Genomic DNA, 15,629 nt, shown 5'->3' on the forward strand with positions numbered 1-15,629 from the left:
CTTTTTAAATGCAGGTTCTATAATTTTTAATTTAATAGCTTTACACAGTGGCGTTGCTAATCTAATGCAATCTAATCTAATCACCGATCGCTGATTAAAATACTTTCAGTGGTAGTTGTTGCTGATCTGTTCTCGTCAATGGGTTGTAGATAACATGGCTTCCGTTTTGTGCCGGAAGCGACGGCTGAAACCCGGAACTCGTTGCAGTTTCATTGCATCAGACGGGCATTCATGTGGCTGTGTGTGTGTGCTAACTGAGCTGACGTCTCTGTCTGTTTCATTCAAAGGTACGCAGGACTCGCTTTAAAACATTTTAATAGCAAGCCTCAGGTTTCTTAGACGCTTACTTTCTGGTGAATTTAAAGTTGTGGCAGCTTGAATAAAGGTTTATTAAAGTTCACGCTGGAGCTGCTGAAGAAAAACTTCTTTCAGTTTGACTCGTTGGCTTAAGCTAACTAGCCTGCTTGCATGAGTTTTCATCAGTCTGACAGGTGCCACGGCTCAGAGCTGCAGAAAGTGAAACAAAGAGCTAACGGGCTAGCATACCTATCCTTTTTAAAGCTAATCTGATACCCACTGTGACATGCTTAAAGCTGATTTTATTAAATATGTTTAAAACAGTTTGCTTTAAAAAAAAAAAAAAAACTTAACCCACCTTCTGGACATGCCCCTTGAGTGGCATAAAGTTTGGCATAGCAGTGTTTCTGCCAGCAAACACACCCATCCAGTCTGATAAGGAAATGCTCAATTACAGCAACAAAATGAATGTTTCTCTCTTACTTCATGCAACCTGAATGTGTCTTCACCAGAGATGACCACTCTCTACGTGTCTCCTCACCCTGATGACTTCAGGAGCCTTCTGGCTCTCTTAGCTGCAGAATATGGACCGTCCTCCCGGCCGCAGATCATCACAGAGGACCCTCCTGCATCTCTGAACGCCCGCTCCAGACCAGCCCTGGTGCTGGCCGCCGCTGGGGATGGTGACTCTCTAGTGAGCGGGGCCACTGCTGTGTCATGGTACTTAGCCTTTCAGGGAAAGAGGGCTGGTCTGGATGCTAAGCAGCAGAGCCAGGTGTGGCAGTGGCTCAGCTTTGCAGACAATGAGCTCACCCCAGTGTCGTGTGCTGTGGTCTTCCCTCTGATGGGGGTGACAGGAGTGGATAAGAAGGTATTTAAAGCTTTCTTGGACCTGAACGTGTGTCTGATTTGTTCATGTAAAAATGTATTCTCCTACTCTTTGTGCATTCTCAGCTCCAGCAGACTTCCCGTGCAGAGCTGATGCGTGTTCTTAAGGTTCTCGATCAGGCTTTGGCACCAAGAACCTACCTGGTGGGAGAGAGCATTACCCTGGCTGATATGGCTGTAGCTACAGCGGTTTTACTCCCCTTCAAATATGTATGTGTGCTGCGCTACACTTTCTGTCTAACAGGTTTTTCTGCATAGCTTCTGAACAGACGAGCTTTATTATGCTTTTATGAATACTCAGGCATTGGAGCCATCAGACAGGAAGGCTGTAACGAATGTTACCAGATGGTTCACGACCTGCATTAATCAGCCACAGTTCCTGAAGGTACTGGGGGAGATCGTTCTTTGTGAAAAGATGGTCCCAGTCACACCAAAAACAAATGCTGCTACAAATGCTGTTAATGGCAGTCCTGCTGCTGACTCTCCCGGCGCTCCAGCAAACGGTTAGGAACTTCAACGAATCACTTGATAAGTATTAGCAGAATGTAATGTACAGTATCTCATGCCATTGTGATGTTTCCTCTCTCAGGCCCACCGAAGACGGAGGCCCAGCTGAAGAAAGAAGCAAAGAAGAGAGAAAAGCTTGAAAAATTCCAACAGAAGAAAGAAATGGAAGCAAAGAAAAAGACACAGCCGCCATCTGAGGTATAAATACGCAACATGTACAAAGAGAAATTCATTTGTGAAGTTTTGAAAATCACAAATATCCATGGTAAATCATCTGTTCTTATGTAGTGCTTTTCTACTCTACTTGAAAGTGAAAGTGATTTATATAACATATTAAATTCATACAAGCACTTTCTTGTTTTTCTATTTTTAGTCCTGCTGTGTTCTGTCAAAATTATGATCTCAATGCACTGTGATCAGCTGTATAAATTCTCCATAGACTGCTCTTGTTCAGAGCTTATCTGTTTATTTCTTCATTTCTGTTCATGCCATTTCAGTTATTACATTGTATGTGGTGTACAGTATGACAATGTCTAAGGCAGGATATGGGGGAAAAGGGGGAGGAGGGTGATAGGGGAAGACGTCATAAAAGGACAGAGTACAATTTATCGCTAACTGCCTCACCTGTAAGAAAAACAGAATGTACAGAACACAAAAATTTGAAAATGAAAATTCGAAAGGGTGACTCTGAGCTAGCCATCTGATTTGTAGTTGATAGTAACTCAGTCACTGAAGACATTACTATTTCAAAGTCTCTCGTGGTTTTTTTTTCTTCTGCTTTTTTTTTCTCAGAAAAAGGCCAAACCTGAGAAGAAGGAATTGGGAGTGATTACATATAACATCACCACCCCTGCTGGAGAAAAAAAAGGTGAGTGTTCACTATGCTTGAGTTGATTTGTGTACTGTAAGCACATTCCACGTAACTTAGTGTTCCAGGCAAGCTTCCCTGAAGCTTGCACTTTAAAGTTACCTTATCTTAGTGACCACAACCTGTAAAGCGGATGCCACACCTAAGTTTCAAGCTGTTTAATTTAAACAGAAAATAAAACAGAGGAAATGGCCGGGCAAAAAAAAGTGGAACAAATTAGGGTCAGTGGGCTGTAGGACCAAGAGCTTCTCTCCCTAAACTAATGAGGTAAAAAAGTAAACCAACAAATAAAACTGCAAAAGACAGTCTACCAGTACTTCCATCTTAAAAGAAAAAGAAAGAAGGAAGTGGAGATCTGAAGATGCTGGAGAGCTGCTTGGTCTGGTAGAACAAGGCCCTTTAGTTAGAGGCAGAACAGTCATTAATGACTGGACCTGATAAAGAGGGAATTGACGAGCAAAGTAGGAGAGTAGGGCAGGAAAGGGGAAACAACACTGACAGGTCTGTTGGCAGCAAAACAACAAAGACTGTAATATCTGAAAAATATGCAAAGTTCAAACAGTGTGGGCTAAAAGCATTACAAGTGTGACGTGTCTGATACCAAAAGCACATTAAATGATTTAAGCTGTGGCCTAGTATTTAAAACTCCCCACTGTCAATCAAGTTAGTTTATAGAGGTGTGTGTGTGTGTGTGTCTGCACTATGTCAGTAAAGGCTTTTTAAAGGCAGGAAGTAAAGCTGGATAAAATAGACCCTCCTGCTGTCTGGGCACGAGGTCCACGTTAATGGTACCACTATATTCCGGAGAATTGATTGATCAGTGGGTGGTAGTTTTGTACCAATTGACCCCCTCTATTGAACTTAACTTCCTTTATAACAAGATGGATCTGCAGCAGAAGTTACCATGGTGATGCGCCATCCCATCACAAGTTAACCACTGTCATTACCCAGAAAATCCAGGTTTAACAATAAAGTTGCCTCAGTAAGCACCAAATCCTGCTTTGTAGCTCAGGCCTGTGGTCACGCCACAGTTTTTAGTTTTTAGATAAATGTGGACATTTCACCAACTAGGTGCTGTGTAAAATAAAAGACACATAGGTTAGACAACCACAGTATTCTTTAGATTTAGGGGAACAGATTCTAGGCTTCAGGATTTGATATTCGTATGTATGCTAGAAAGCTTAACATCCAAGTGTCTTCATACTTCTCATCGTATATTATGTGTGTATTATTGTGCTTTGTTGACCTTTACGTTTAGTCCTTCTGGGTTTTGCAGGGTTTTTTTATTCATTAGAGGTTTATTATTTCACTGAGTGATGACGTGTTTTAAAAAAGTGCACCTTCTTTTCAGGCTGTGATATTAGTAGTTTTTTCAGCATTTCACTTGAGTGAGCTTTAGATGCTTTACTGAACTTTTTCCTCACCTTTGCTGCCAGATGTTGTTAGTCCACTTCCTGACTCCTACAGTCCTCAGTATGTGGAGGCTGCCTGGTATCCGTGGTGGGAGAAGCAGGGCTTCTTCAAGCCCGAGTATGGGGTAAGTCCTCAGATATTATAAAAATGGTCCTGAATTAGATTTTTAATTGATAATTTTAGCTTCAAATAACCTGTCTGTCACTATATTCTGTAGAGGAAGAGTATTAGTGAGGAAAATGCTAAGGGCATCTTCATGATGTGCATCCCTCCACCTAATGTGACAGGATCACTTCACCTGGGTCACGCCCTCACCAACGCCATCCAAGACTGTCTGACCAGATGGTAATTTAATAAACTATAATTCTTTTGTTAACTGATGAAATTTCTCTCTGCTAATATGTTTGAGCTAATCTCCCATCCGGTCTGTGCAGGCACAGGATGCGAGGTGAGACCACCCTGTGGAACCCGGGCTGTGACCACGCTGGCATTGCGACCCAGGTGGTGGTGGAGAAAAAGCTGATGAGAGAGAAGGGCATGAGCCGTCATGACTTGGGCAGGGAAAACTTTATCCGGGAAGTCTGGAAATGGAAGAATGAGTAAGTAAAAGAAGTAGCAGGAAAAGCGAAGATTTAAACAATCTTAAATTGGAAAAACACCACAATATTTCTTTTTATCCCTTGTAGGAAGGGAGACCGGATCTACCATCAGCTGAAGAAACTGGGCTCTTCCCTGGACTGGGACAGAGCTTGCTTCACTATGGATCCTGTAAGGTTTCTAAAATCTTTGATGTGTGGGAAATTTTGTGTTCAATAATAGTTAAAAATAAAATTTTTCTGTTTACCTGGGCTCCTCTAGAAACTTTCCTATGCAGTCCAAGAGGCCTTTATCCGCATGCACGATGAGGGAGTGATCTACAGGAGCAAGAGGCTGGTCAACTGGTCCTGTACACTGAACTCTGCCATCTCTGACATAGAGGCAAGTCACTCTGCGTTAAGCAGTATGTCTCATTTTCGGGACCTTTTTTCACCACAAGACAACTGCAGGTGGGGGGATATTGATACACTGAGATATTTTCCATGGCAACATTGGATCAATACAGGGACAACAAATATTGATGTTTAATGAAATATTTAAAATACTTTTGGAATGATAAGAACAGCAGTGCTCAGGGTGCACCACACCCTGAGGTAATGTTAGCCGAGAAAACTTAGATTAAATCGGCTGAACCAAAAAAAAAAACCATCCGTAAACTGACAAAACTACCTCCTAATTCAAGACAAGCTAAAAGCTCAGTCACACAAATAAAAACGTGACACATCTACAAATAAATTGGTGGCTACCTGGAGGTTAAATTGAATTATTTCACATTCTGGCAGATTTCAACTTGTGATGACTAAATGGTTGCCAAGAGGTTGAGGGTGTTGCACAACCATATTTGATCGCAAGCTAATTGCACAGGTGTCTGATAGGAGGCGAGCTTTGTGTAAACAGTTGCAGTCTGACTTGGACTGACTGCAATTTACAGTTGAAAAAAGGGTCATAAATTGCATACTTTAACCTTCAACATATCGATAAATGTTGGAAGTCACACTAATATCCTATTGTGAGTTAAGTATTGTGATGTTGCATTGGGGGGTGTCTGGCGTGTCCCACCTCTATCTACAGTGGTACTCATACTAGGATGGACATTCACAGACAAGTATATAAAGAATATAAATGGAGCTGTCTCACATGCATCTTGTGGATTTGCTAAGCTCATTGAAACATGATTATATTGTGAACTCCCCCATGAACAGTTACCCTGAGGAAAAAAATGTACCAAGTCTAGTGCACTCTGCTCAAATCAAACTTATGCCAAACAAATGATACCACCCCAACTTAATAGGGTGATCAATAATAACTAACCAGGCGGAAAGAGGTTTAGTGAGAGTTAACAAAGTTATCGAGTATGGGTTAAAGGTTTTACTGTTTTGCAAAAAAATAAAATAGGCCTGCAAGCAAGATGCTCTCCTGGACGTTTTTCAACTTGGACTCAGACAAAAAAGGTTACAGAACAAAAAAATAACAGTCAGGAACATGAAAGCCCTTCTAGGTGCAGTTAATCTTTCACACCAGGCAACACGCAACCCTAACAAACAAGGAGGAGGCACAAAGCAGACTGCCCAGTTTTTGAAATGGCTGTCGTGAATTACTCTGTTGTGGATGAAGCAGAAGAAAACAGGCTGGTGAACAGTAACAGGGGTCTGCACTGACTTGTCAGAACAAATTAGTAACCGCACATAAGAGTGAGTCCGGCGATCTGTGGCTGTGACAAAGAGGAAACTTCAAAGCTGCTCCTTTATGAAACTATATGATATATGTCAAGGTCCAGATACATCACACAGAGCCCAAAGACACCATCAGCATGCCTTTACATGCAGGTGTACACAGACCCGCCCTCACTCATTTCACATTTATTGGCTGCTACTACTACCTTGTAACCTTTGAAGCTCTTTCCTGAGCTGAGCAGGTTCTGTGATATTTCACGCCTGCTTATAGAACAAAATGACTGGCTCTGCATCAGAAGATAGTGAGGATGGTCTCCACCTATGCAGCTACTCGGTTGCCAAACTACATCTTTATTGATATATGAGGTGTCAGACTAATTGTTAAGGGTACTAGGAAGGTTGTCAAATGTTGTCGTCATGGGGGAAAGAGATAAAAGTTCATCCATCTGAAGTCCTGATTAGTAAAGTCAATGAACAGTATTAACAGGAGATGAAGTTTGTTACTGTTGCTCCATTTCTAAGCTACAGTTTAATATTAGTTTGAGTGTATGGATGTTTATTCCATAGCCAGATATTGGATGTGGCGTCTCTTAATGATCAAATTAACCATCATAATACAGTACAAGTGTTATGGTATGATATCCCTGAGCTCGTGCATTTCATGGCATTAGATGTGCTTTCCAAATATGGTAAATGTGGCGTGAGCACTGCAGCTCGCTCTCATAATGATGTGAGAATGTCTTAATGAAGCCGTGAGGAACATTAGCATAAAACCGAATCACATCTCGATGATAGAGTTGCATTCTTTTAACAGACTGATGAAGCAATGTTACATTAGGTAATATCACCCACTGATTACTAGGACTGGATATCAGCACAAACCTTTAGATTACCTACAGAATTATGTCTGAAATATGAAGTATTGAAAAAAGACTCTTCGATTCTTTGTACTACTTACTGTGATGAGATATTGTATCTTTACTTTGTGTAATGTGGTAATTCATGCAAGTTCCTGCTCGTGTGAATACAAAATGAAACACTTTTGCATTTAAGGGCTCTTGCTTATTTTGTTAGGCTTTTTTGTATAAATGTGTGACTGCATGCACAGAATAAATACCCTGAAAAAGGCTCCACTGATAACCCTGTTATTAGGCTGTAATGGTAACAGAGCCATTTTGGCAGTGCCAGGCATTGTGTGCCCTCTTGATTAAATGTATTTTTCGGCTTTCAGGTGGATAAAAAGGAGCTCGCTGGCAGGACTCTTTTGCCTGTGCCTGGTTACAAGGAGAAAATCGAGTTTGGGGTCTTGGTGTCTTTTGCCTACAAGGTGGATGGATCTGGTATGTAAATTTATGGAAAGCAAAAAATGTTAACAAAGACACTTTGTGCTGCTGTTACGATACAGGTCTCCTTGTTCTTTCTTTGTCCTTCAGATGAGGAGGTGATCGTGGCCACGACTCGTATTGAGACTATGCTTGGAGACACCGCAGTAGCCGTTCACCCTGCCGACGCCAGATATCAGCATCTGAAAGGAAAAATGGTTCTTCATCCTTTCTGTGACCGCAAGATGCCCATAGTCTTTGATGACTTTGTGGACATGAGCTTTGGAACAGGTAGGCCTGGGGTACAGAAAAAAGATGTCATAGCTGCAGGTCTACAGTGTGCCGAGAATAAGTAATCATAACAAGTCGTTAAGCCCAGCCACTTGCCTCATTACAATTGTTCTTTTTTTTCTTTTTTCCCTTGTTCTCTGCTTGGCCTGTCTCTCTGCACCATTTTCTGTTCAGGCGCTGTCAAAATCACCCCGGCTCATGACCATAATGACTACGAGGTTGGAGAGAGACACAATCTGGCCTTCATCAACATCTTGGATGAAAATGGCCTGCTCATTAACGTGCCTCCTCCCTTCTTGGTATAGTGTCTCATTATCGTCCTTCCCCCCTGCAGTGTGTGACACTAAAGTCACGCTTTCTCATAGTTTGCTTCATGAGGCTATCTTATTTTTCAGAATTTTTTATTTTTAACTCGTCCTTCCCTCCCCAGGGCATGAAGCGTTTTGAGGCCAGGAAAGCAGTGCTTCAGGCTCTCAAAGACAGAGGCCAGTTTAAAGAGATCAAAGACAACCCTATGGTTGTCCCAGTTTGCAGGTAAAATTTGTGCACAAGCTGGACATGGGTTGTTTTTGTTTGAGCTTCCTTTATCTGTATTCCTTTAAGCCCCATTGTGCGTGTTCCCTATCAGCCGTTCCAAGGACATTGTGGAGCCGCTGCTGAAACCCCAGTGGTATGTGGACTGCAGAGATATGGGCAAGGAGGCTGCTGATGCTGTCAGAGAAGGCAGGCTCAAAATCATCCCTGACCACCATCTCAAAACATGGTTCAACTGGCTGGACAACATTAAGTAAATACTGCTTCCTGATTGTTTATTTTTTAGTTTTAAGCTTTTAGTTTAAGCATTTTGACACTTTTGGTTTCTGCAGTTTTAGGCATTTAAACAGAAATCTTGAGAAAAGGTGTCAATTTCAGTGTAGGAAATTGACACCTTTTTGTTATCAGTTAATTGGCAGAATATTTCCTTGGCTATTTGATTAATATATTATTTAAAACAGATGAAATTTTCTCAGAAACAAGCTTGTTTAAGCTCAAAGATATTTGATTTCTCATCACACAGGAAAAAAGGAAATCAGTTAATAGAAAGTGATGAGCCAGAACCGGAGAAAGTTTAATTAAAAAAAGAATATATTACATTATCAATTATTAAAATTGATGCCAGTTAATTTTCTGCCATCGCCTCACCTATTAGTGAACAAATTGGTTCAGGTCTAGAAAGGAGATGATTATCAGAAAGTGTGCACAGAGTTCATTTTCACATCCGTCTCTCTGTCTTCTTTTTCAGGGATTGGTGTATCTCTCGGCAGCTGTGGTGGGGTCACCGTATTCCTGCTTACTTCATCACTGTCAACGATCCGTCTGTGAAACCAGGAGAGGTAAGATGACTTCTCTTTTTGTTGTCAAGGTCTGGAGGACTTCAGATGACAGATAAAAGCTGCATCCGTATCGTGCATGTCATTGTCTGTTTCTCTGATTTATTTCTTCTTCTGTTCTTTTGCCTGCAGGACATGGACGGTCATTACTGGGTGAGTGGGAGATCAGAGGAAGAGGCCAGGGAGAAGGCGGCGAAACGCTTTAATGTGTCTGCAGACAAAATTACCCTCAGACAGGGTGAGATTTAGCTGTTTTTAATTTGGCACTTTTCCGTAGCACAATTATTGTAAAGTTATCTAATAACTTCATAATGCGCCAACACACACATTTGCCTAATTTAATTAATTCTACTCCATATTCATCAGAATCAGAATCAGAATACTTTATTGATCCCTGGGGGAAATTATTTTTTGTTACAGTGCTCCATTTTAAACCAACATTAAGACAAGACAGACAATACGCTAACTAAGAATAGTACAATATATACATATATATACATACATACATACATAAGTCACTTATAAATAAATATTTGGAAAAGAAACATGTGTAGTTGTAGCAGCAAACAGTGTGTTAAGTGGATGCGTTGTACAGGGAGATGGCCACAGGCAGGAATGATTTCCTGTGTCGTTCAGTGGTGCTTTTCGGTAATCTCAGTCTCTCACTGAACGAGCAGATTAGATAACTTTTGCTCCTGCGTTTCAGACGAGGACGTTCTGGACACTTGGTTCTCGTCTGGCATTTTCCCCTTTTCTATCTTCGGCTGGCCTAATGAGGTAAAACACTGAGGTTAAATGACTTTCTTTCTGCTGACACAGACGGCACATTGTTTCAGTTGACTGAAAGAATACCTTAAGCAGAATAGAAAAGAGAAACATGGAAATGTTTAATACCTGATTTCTGGTTTCATAGTATAAAAGAAAAAACCCTCCTAAAATATTAATCATTCGGTGTTTTTCCCAATGTGTTTGTTGTCGTTGGTTCTAGAATGAGGACCTGCAGGTGTTTTACCCCGGCACCTTGTTGGAGACGGGCCATGACATCCTGTTCTTCTGGGTTGCCCGCATGGTGATGATGGGTCTCAAACTGACAGGCAAGCTGCCCTTCAAAGAGGTGAGACCAATCACCCACGACACTGACACAGCAGGATGTGATATTTGTAGTACATGACTCACTGATGTTTTCGTTTCATTTTTCAGGTTTATCTGCATGCAGTGGTACGTGATGCTCACGGAAGGAAGATGAGCAAGTCTCTGGGCAACGTTATCGACCCTCTAGACGTCATTACAGGGATCTCCCTGGAGGTAAAGCCTAATCAGCCTTTAATCCACGCTCAGATACACACAAACACTTAGGCAAACATAAATATACATACTCTTTTCTCCCATCTGTTTGGGTTGTCTTTTACATAGTCACCATGCTCTTATGGGTCCCTTGAGGCCCTTACTCTTATATAAACTTTATTAAGCACCTCTTTCTGCTTCCAACAAGCTTTTATTGAGTCCATCAATCTCTTCACCAGCTGCGGGGAAATTGTTCAGTCAGATGAAACGGACCTGTCCTCTAGAGGGCACTGAAGGACTTGTAAACTAAGCTTAACCCTGAATGTTTTCCCTCTGAAGGTCCTTTCCTCCCTGGCCAGTTTAAACATCAGGCAGTCGAAGGAGGTCTCGTATTCTGAAGATGAAAAGAGAAAATTGTTGAAAACCTCCCTCGTCCTCTTACTCTCCATCCTCTAGGGTCTTCATGCCCAGCTGATGGACAGCAACTTGGATCCTGTGGAGGTGGAGAGAGCGCAGCAGGGCCAGAAGTCAGACTACCCAAATGGCATCCCAGAGTGTGGCACAGATGCTCTCCGGTTTGCTCTGTGTGCTTACACCAGCCAAGGTGAACTTTTTACGTCTTCCTTGTTTGTCCTGTTTTCCTTCTTAGATTCCTTTTAATGACCAGTGTTTGAAATTCACTAATATACATTAATTACAAACCATAAAGCTTATCTCTGTCAATCAGAAGTAGACATTCATGAGTGTTTCAGGTAAATGAATCCCTTTATGCCTGAAAATGACTTTGGTGTAGATCTGCACCTTTTCTTTCATCAGACCAATGCTATAGTACCCACAGCTATGGCCACTAATGCCATTTTCACTCATGATAATTCTTCTAGCAGATAGAAAACCACATTTTAACAAGTATAACAAGTATACAGCTTGATTTCCACTGGAGTCGTTCTTTGGTATTTACTGAAATCTTCATTTCTGAATCTCGCAGGTAGGGATATCAACCTGGATGTCAACCGCATCCTGGGCTACCGTCACTTCTGCAACAAACTGTGGAATGCTGTGAAGTTTGCCATGAAGACTCTAGGAGACAACTTTGTACCATCAGAGAAAGTCCAGGTGAGACCAAGGGAACAGATGAAGGATACAGAACATAAACAAAGTCTGTTCCATGCTTATTGATATTCCTCGAGTTAGATGCGTAACACATTTTGACCAAATCTCTGTTTCAAAACAAAACAGTGTTTGTTTGGAGGCTTAGTTTGCCATGATTTGTATTCGTAGATTTGCACACATTGACATTTGGGACATACCTGGTGCGGGGTTGTGTTGCCTGAATCTAAAGATCTCTCTTTTTTTTTCTTTTTTACACTTCTGTCGATCCTCTCAGTTATCTGGAGAGGAGAGCGTATCTGACAGGTGGATTCTGTCCAGGCTGAGCGCCGCTGTTACACTCTGTGACGCCGGCTTCAAGGCCTACGACTTCCCAACCATCACCACCGCCATCTACAACTTCTGGCTGTACGAGCTCTGTGACATCTACCTGGTAAGGATCTTGTAGGCGACTGAGCAGCCCAGAGTCTCATGAAAGTTCCACTTCCTCCTTATCTTTTCCTTTTTCTCTTCTTGTTTTCCAGGAAAGTGTGAAACCAGTATTCAGTAAAGCAGAGGAAGACAGCACGAGCCAGAGACAAGCCCTGGTGTGCAGACAGACCCTTTACACCTGTCTAGAGGTTGGTCTACGCCTGCTGTCTCCCTTGATGCCCTTCGTCACTGAGGAGCTCTATCAGAGGTTACCACGAAGAAAACCTCAGAGCGATCCTCCCAGCATCTGCGTCACATCATATCCCACCACCGAAGAGGTGAGAAAAAGAAGGGGGGGGGGGGGGGGCAGCTTGTGCTGAATCTTACTGATGCTCAAATAGCCTTAAAAAGTTTTTTTGTGGAGAGTGCTGTTTTGTGTTTTTTGCAATTACATTTTTTCCCTGTGATTTGTTGTAGTTCTGCTGGAACAGTGAGGAGGTGGACCGCGACATGGAGTTCATAATGACCATTGTCAAGACGATCCGATCGCTTAGGGCTGACTACAATCTAACCAAGACCAGAGCTGACTGTAAGACACACAAAATAAATTTTAAAAGTGATGCTAAAAATAATTTTTAGTTCATATTTCATCTATTTTCATGTGGAAATTAACCAGCATGTCTGTTCAATGCTGTACTTACAGTTGGAAATTAGCTCAATTCAGCATGTTCACACAAGCCTGCCAGCTTCACATGGAAATCTTTTTGCACACTGCTCAGAAAAATTAAGGGAACACTTGACCTTACAGTCCCAGTTAAGCTTCTGGGATATTAATCTGTCCAGTTAGGAAGCACAAACCATTTAGAATTCACTTCACAATGGTTTGGTGCAGATGAAAGTGACAACAGGTGGACTGGAGAGGCAACAAAGACAGAGAAAGTTGGGAGGAGGGGTGGTGACCACAGAAAATTTTGCCCTCCTGGTTGAGTTTCCTGTAGTTCGGCTTTTTGTTAGTATCCTTGTCACTGCTGGTAGCTCGAGTCGGTATCTGAAGCCCGTTGAGTCCTGTTCATCCGGGTCGGTACATTCATACGTGTTATCACAAGATTTGCTGTCTTTCCCCACCACAGTCTCAACAGTGTGGAGGTGATACCTGGGGATACTAGCAGAGCTGGCTCTTATGCTATCTGTTCTTCTCTGTGGGACAAGGAGCACTGCCAGAGCCCTTACAGAATGACCTCCAGCAGGCTACTTACATCCTCGTTTCAGATCAAACTGTTAGAAACAAAATATGTGAGGACCTGGCGACATTCACCTGATCTGGCGATCTGATTTGTGCTCACGAATCAGCTCTGTGCAGCTCCACTACTGGCGCCCTGCTCTCTTCACAGATGAAAGCAGGTTCATACTAAGCACGTGACAAGCATGAAATAGTCTGGAGATGCTGTGGCAAATGTTATTCTGCCTGCAACATCATCTGTGAAGAGAACGGGATGCCAGTGGCGAGCCTGCCAGTTCTGGTTTTCCTAGGAGGATGCCAGTTGAGCTGCATGGTGCTTGGCTGTGAGCACAGATCCCACTTGTCACCCTCGTAGAGTCTGATTCTGACTGTTTGGTTAGAAACATGCGCTTGAATAACCTGCTGGAGGTCATTCTGTCTCTGCTGCACAATGGACCAGATACCGGTCCTGCTGCCAAGTTGCCCAGCTCTCCTCGTGTCCCCTGGTGTCTGTCTGAGAGACACTGTAAATCTTCTTGTATGGATGTGGCCATCCTGGAGCTGGACTCACTGAGTAACCTGAGTGGGATGTAGACAGTGACTCATGCAACCAGCAGCAAGTAAAATCAGGAGGGATAGAGCGAGAGCAATGGTCTGTGGCCGTCACCTGTGAGAACCATTTCCTTTCCAGAGGTTGTCTTGTTGTTGCTTCTTCAGCAACTTTCATTTGCACCAAAAGCAGGTGAACATGATTCTGTATGGTTTGTAATTTCTGACTGGACAGATTGATACCACTTAAATTTTAGGGATATTATGTTATACTGGGATGATCGAGTGTTCCCTTATTTTATTTTTTTGAGCAGTCTATTTTTATTCCACTATAGTTTTGAATTTGATGGCAGTAATGCTGCATTTTATGACAAGCAATGATTTAAAGATCTAAAGAGGGGAGCAACTGTAGTGACAGATCGAGTGGACTATAGCAACAAGAGTTTGGCCTGAAACACACGAAGACTTTAGAAGTCTCCAAGAAAAGTTTCTGATTCTCTAAAGAAGTAAACTTGCTATTAAAAGAAAGGATTAGAGTCTAACAAGCAGTTTTCAGCTACTTTACATAATATTTTCCAACCTCTCCTACTTTATAGTTCAACTTCGGCATACAGATATTGGAAAATATGTTAAAGCATTTACATACCATATGTTGTTATTATAAAATATGCTTCATTAAAATGAATTAAACTGCACACCAGTATGTAGAGGATGTGTATGCACTGAATCAGAGTTATAGCTCATCAAGAATGCACTGTTCTGATGCTCGAAACCTTTACCATCTGTATTTTCCTCTCTTAGGCTACCTCCAGTGCATAGACTCTGCAACTGTGTCCCTGGTGCAGAAATACAGTCTGCAGATCCAGACCTTGTCTTATTCTCAGGCCGTCATCCCTCTGACAGCCAACCAGCCTGTCCCAGAAGGCTGTGCTGTGGCTATCGCTTCTGACAGATGTACTGTCAACCTTATGCTCAAGGTGAGGGCCAGTATAATCTGCCCTGTTCTGTTTGTATCCTTCCATCTGTCTGTTATATCAGGTGTGTGTATCTTAGACCCCCTGTACTATGAATGCACTAGTGTTTTACATGTAGGTTTTCTTTTTTTCAAGTTTTGAATTAGGTGAATTCCCCTGTGAATAGCCTGATAGATATGAGTAGATATGCATTTATACTATCAGGGATGCCATTTTTAAATTTGCTCCACCTGAATGGCAGTTCAGTGTTTTGTTTTTTTTAAGTTTCTCCATTGCAGAGCAAAAATAACAGGATCAAGTTTTAGCTGCGATTCCCATTTTCACTTCTTTTCCCCCCCACAGGGTCTCATTGATGTGGAGAAGGAAGTGGCTAAGCTGATGACGAAGAAAGGGGATTTGGAGAAACAGATGGAGAAACTGAGAGAGAAGATGGGGAAGAATGACTACAAGGAGAAGGTGCCGGTGAAGGTGCAGGAGCAGGATGCTGAGAAGGTGGGAAAAGGAAATTGACTCGACAGGATTCTCAGGTTGTAAGAATTCCTTGTAAATAAGAAACTTCCTCTTTCTCTCCACAGCTACGACAGAGCCAGATTGAGCTTGAGAAGGTGAAAGAAGCCATGGACAACTTCAGGAAAATGATTTAATTCCTATTTAGCTTTATGTAAAATCTGCTTTTTTTCATGTCATGTTAATTTTCTTTTTTTTCCCCCAAGTGAATAATGGACAATACTCAATAAAACTCTTGTACCAGACAGCGGTCTTCAGGGATGTGAAGCAATCTATTAATCTAACTCGCTTGTAAATCTGTAAAGTGTTGAGCAGTCGTATCAAATAATGAACAAAAGAATCAAATCCCTTG

The 15,629-nt window shown here is 42.0% G+C and overlaps 1 protein-coding gene across 1 annotated transcript; it reads left to right on the forward strand.

Annotated features, from left to right (window-relative positions):
- The first annotated feature begins 152 nt into the window (after positions 1-152).
- vars1 (valyl-tRNA synthetase 1) lies at positions 153-15,522 on the forward strand. The gene is made up of 29 exons (XM_085471719.1): positions 153-287; positions 810-1,168; positions 1,252-1,395; positions 1,487-1,688; positions 1,775-1,890; positions 2,485-2,560; positions 3,997-4,097; positions 4,191-4,318; positions 4,408-4,572; positions 4,660-4,741; positions 4,832-4,951; positions 7,475-7,583; positions 7,677-7,856; positions 8,031-8,155; positions 8,287-8,390; positions 8,485-8,643; positions 9,139-9,229; positions 9,359-9,464; positions 9,933-10,003; positions 10,215-10,340; positions 10,427-10,531; positions 10,967-11,114; positions 11,496-11,623; positions 11,895-12,050; positions 12,142-12,366; positions 12,506-12,617; positions 14,598-14,773; positions 15,113-15,262; positions 15,346-15,522. Exons 1-29 carry the CDS (start codon positions 155-157, stop codon positions 15,412-15,414), a joined length of 3,966 nt encoding a protein of 1,321 aa, XP_085327845.1. The 5' UTR covers positions 153-154; the 3' UTR covers positions 15,415-15,522.
- The last annotated feature ends 107 nt before the right edge of the window (positions 15,523-15,629 follow it).

Source organism: Copadichromis virginalis, linkage group LG11 (genome assembly GCF_057382275.1).
Source record: "Copadichromis virginalis isolate Kocher_CV1m ecotype Utaka linkage group LG11, C_Virginalis_male_GT1.1, whole genome shotgun sequence".
NCBI classification, from domain to species: Eukaryota; Metazoa; Chordata; class Actinopteri; order Cichliformes; family Cichlidae; genus Copadichromis; species Copadichromis virginalis.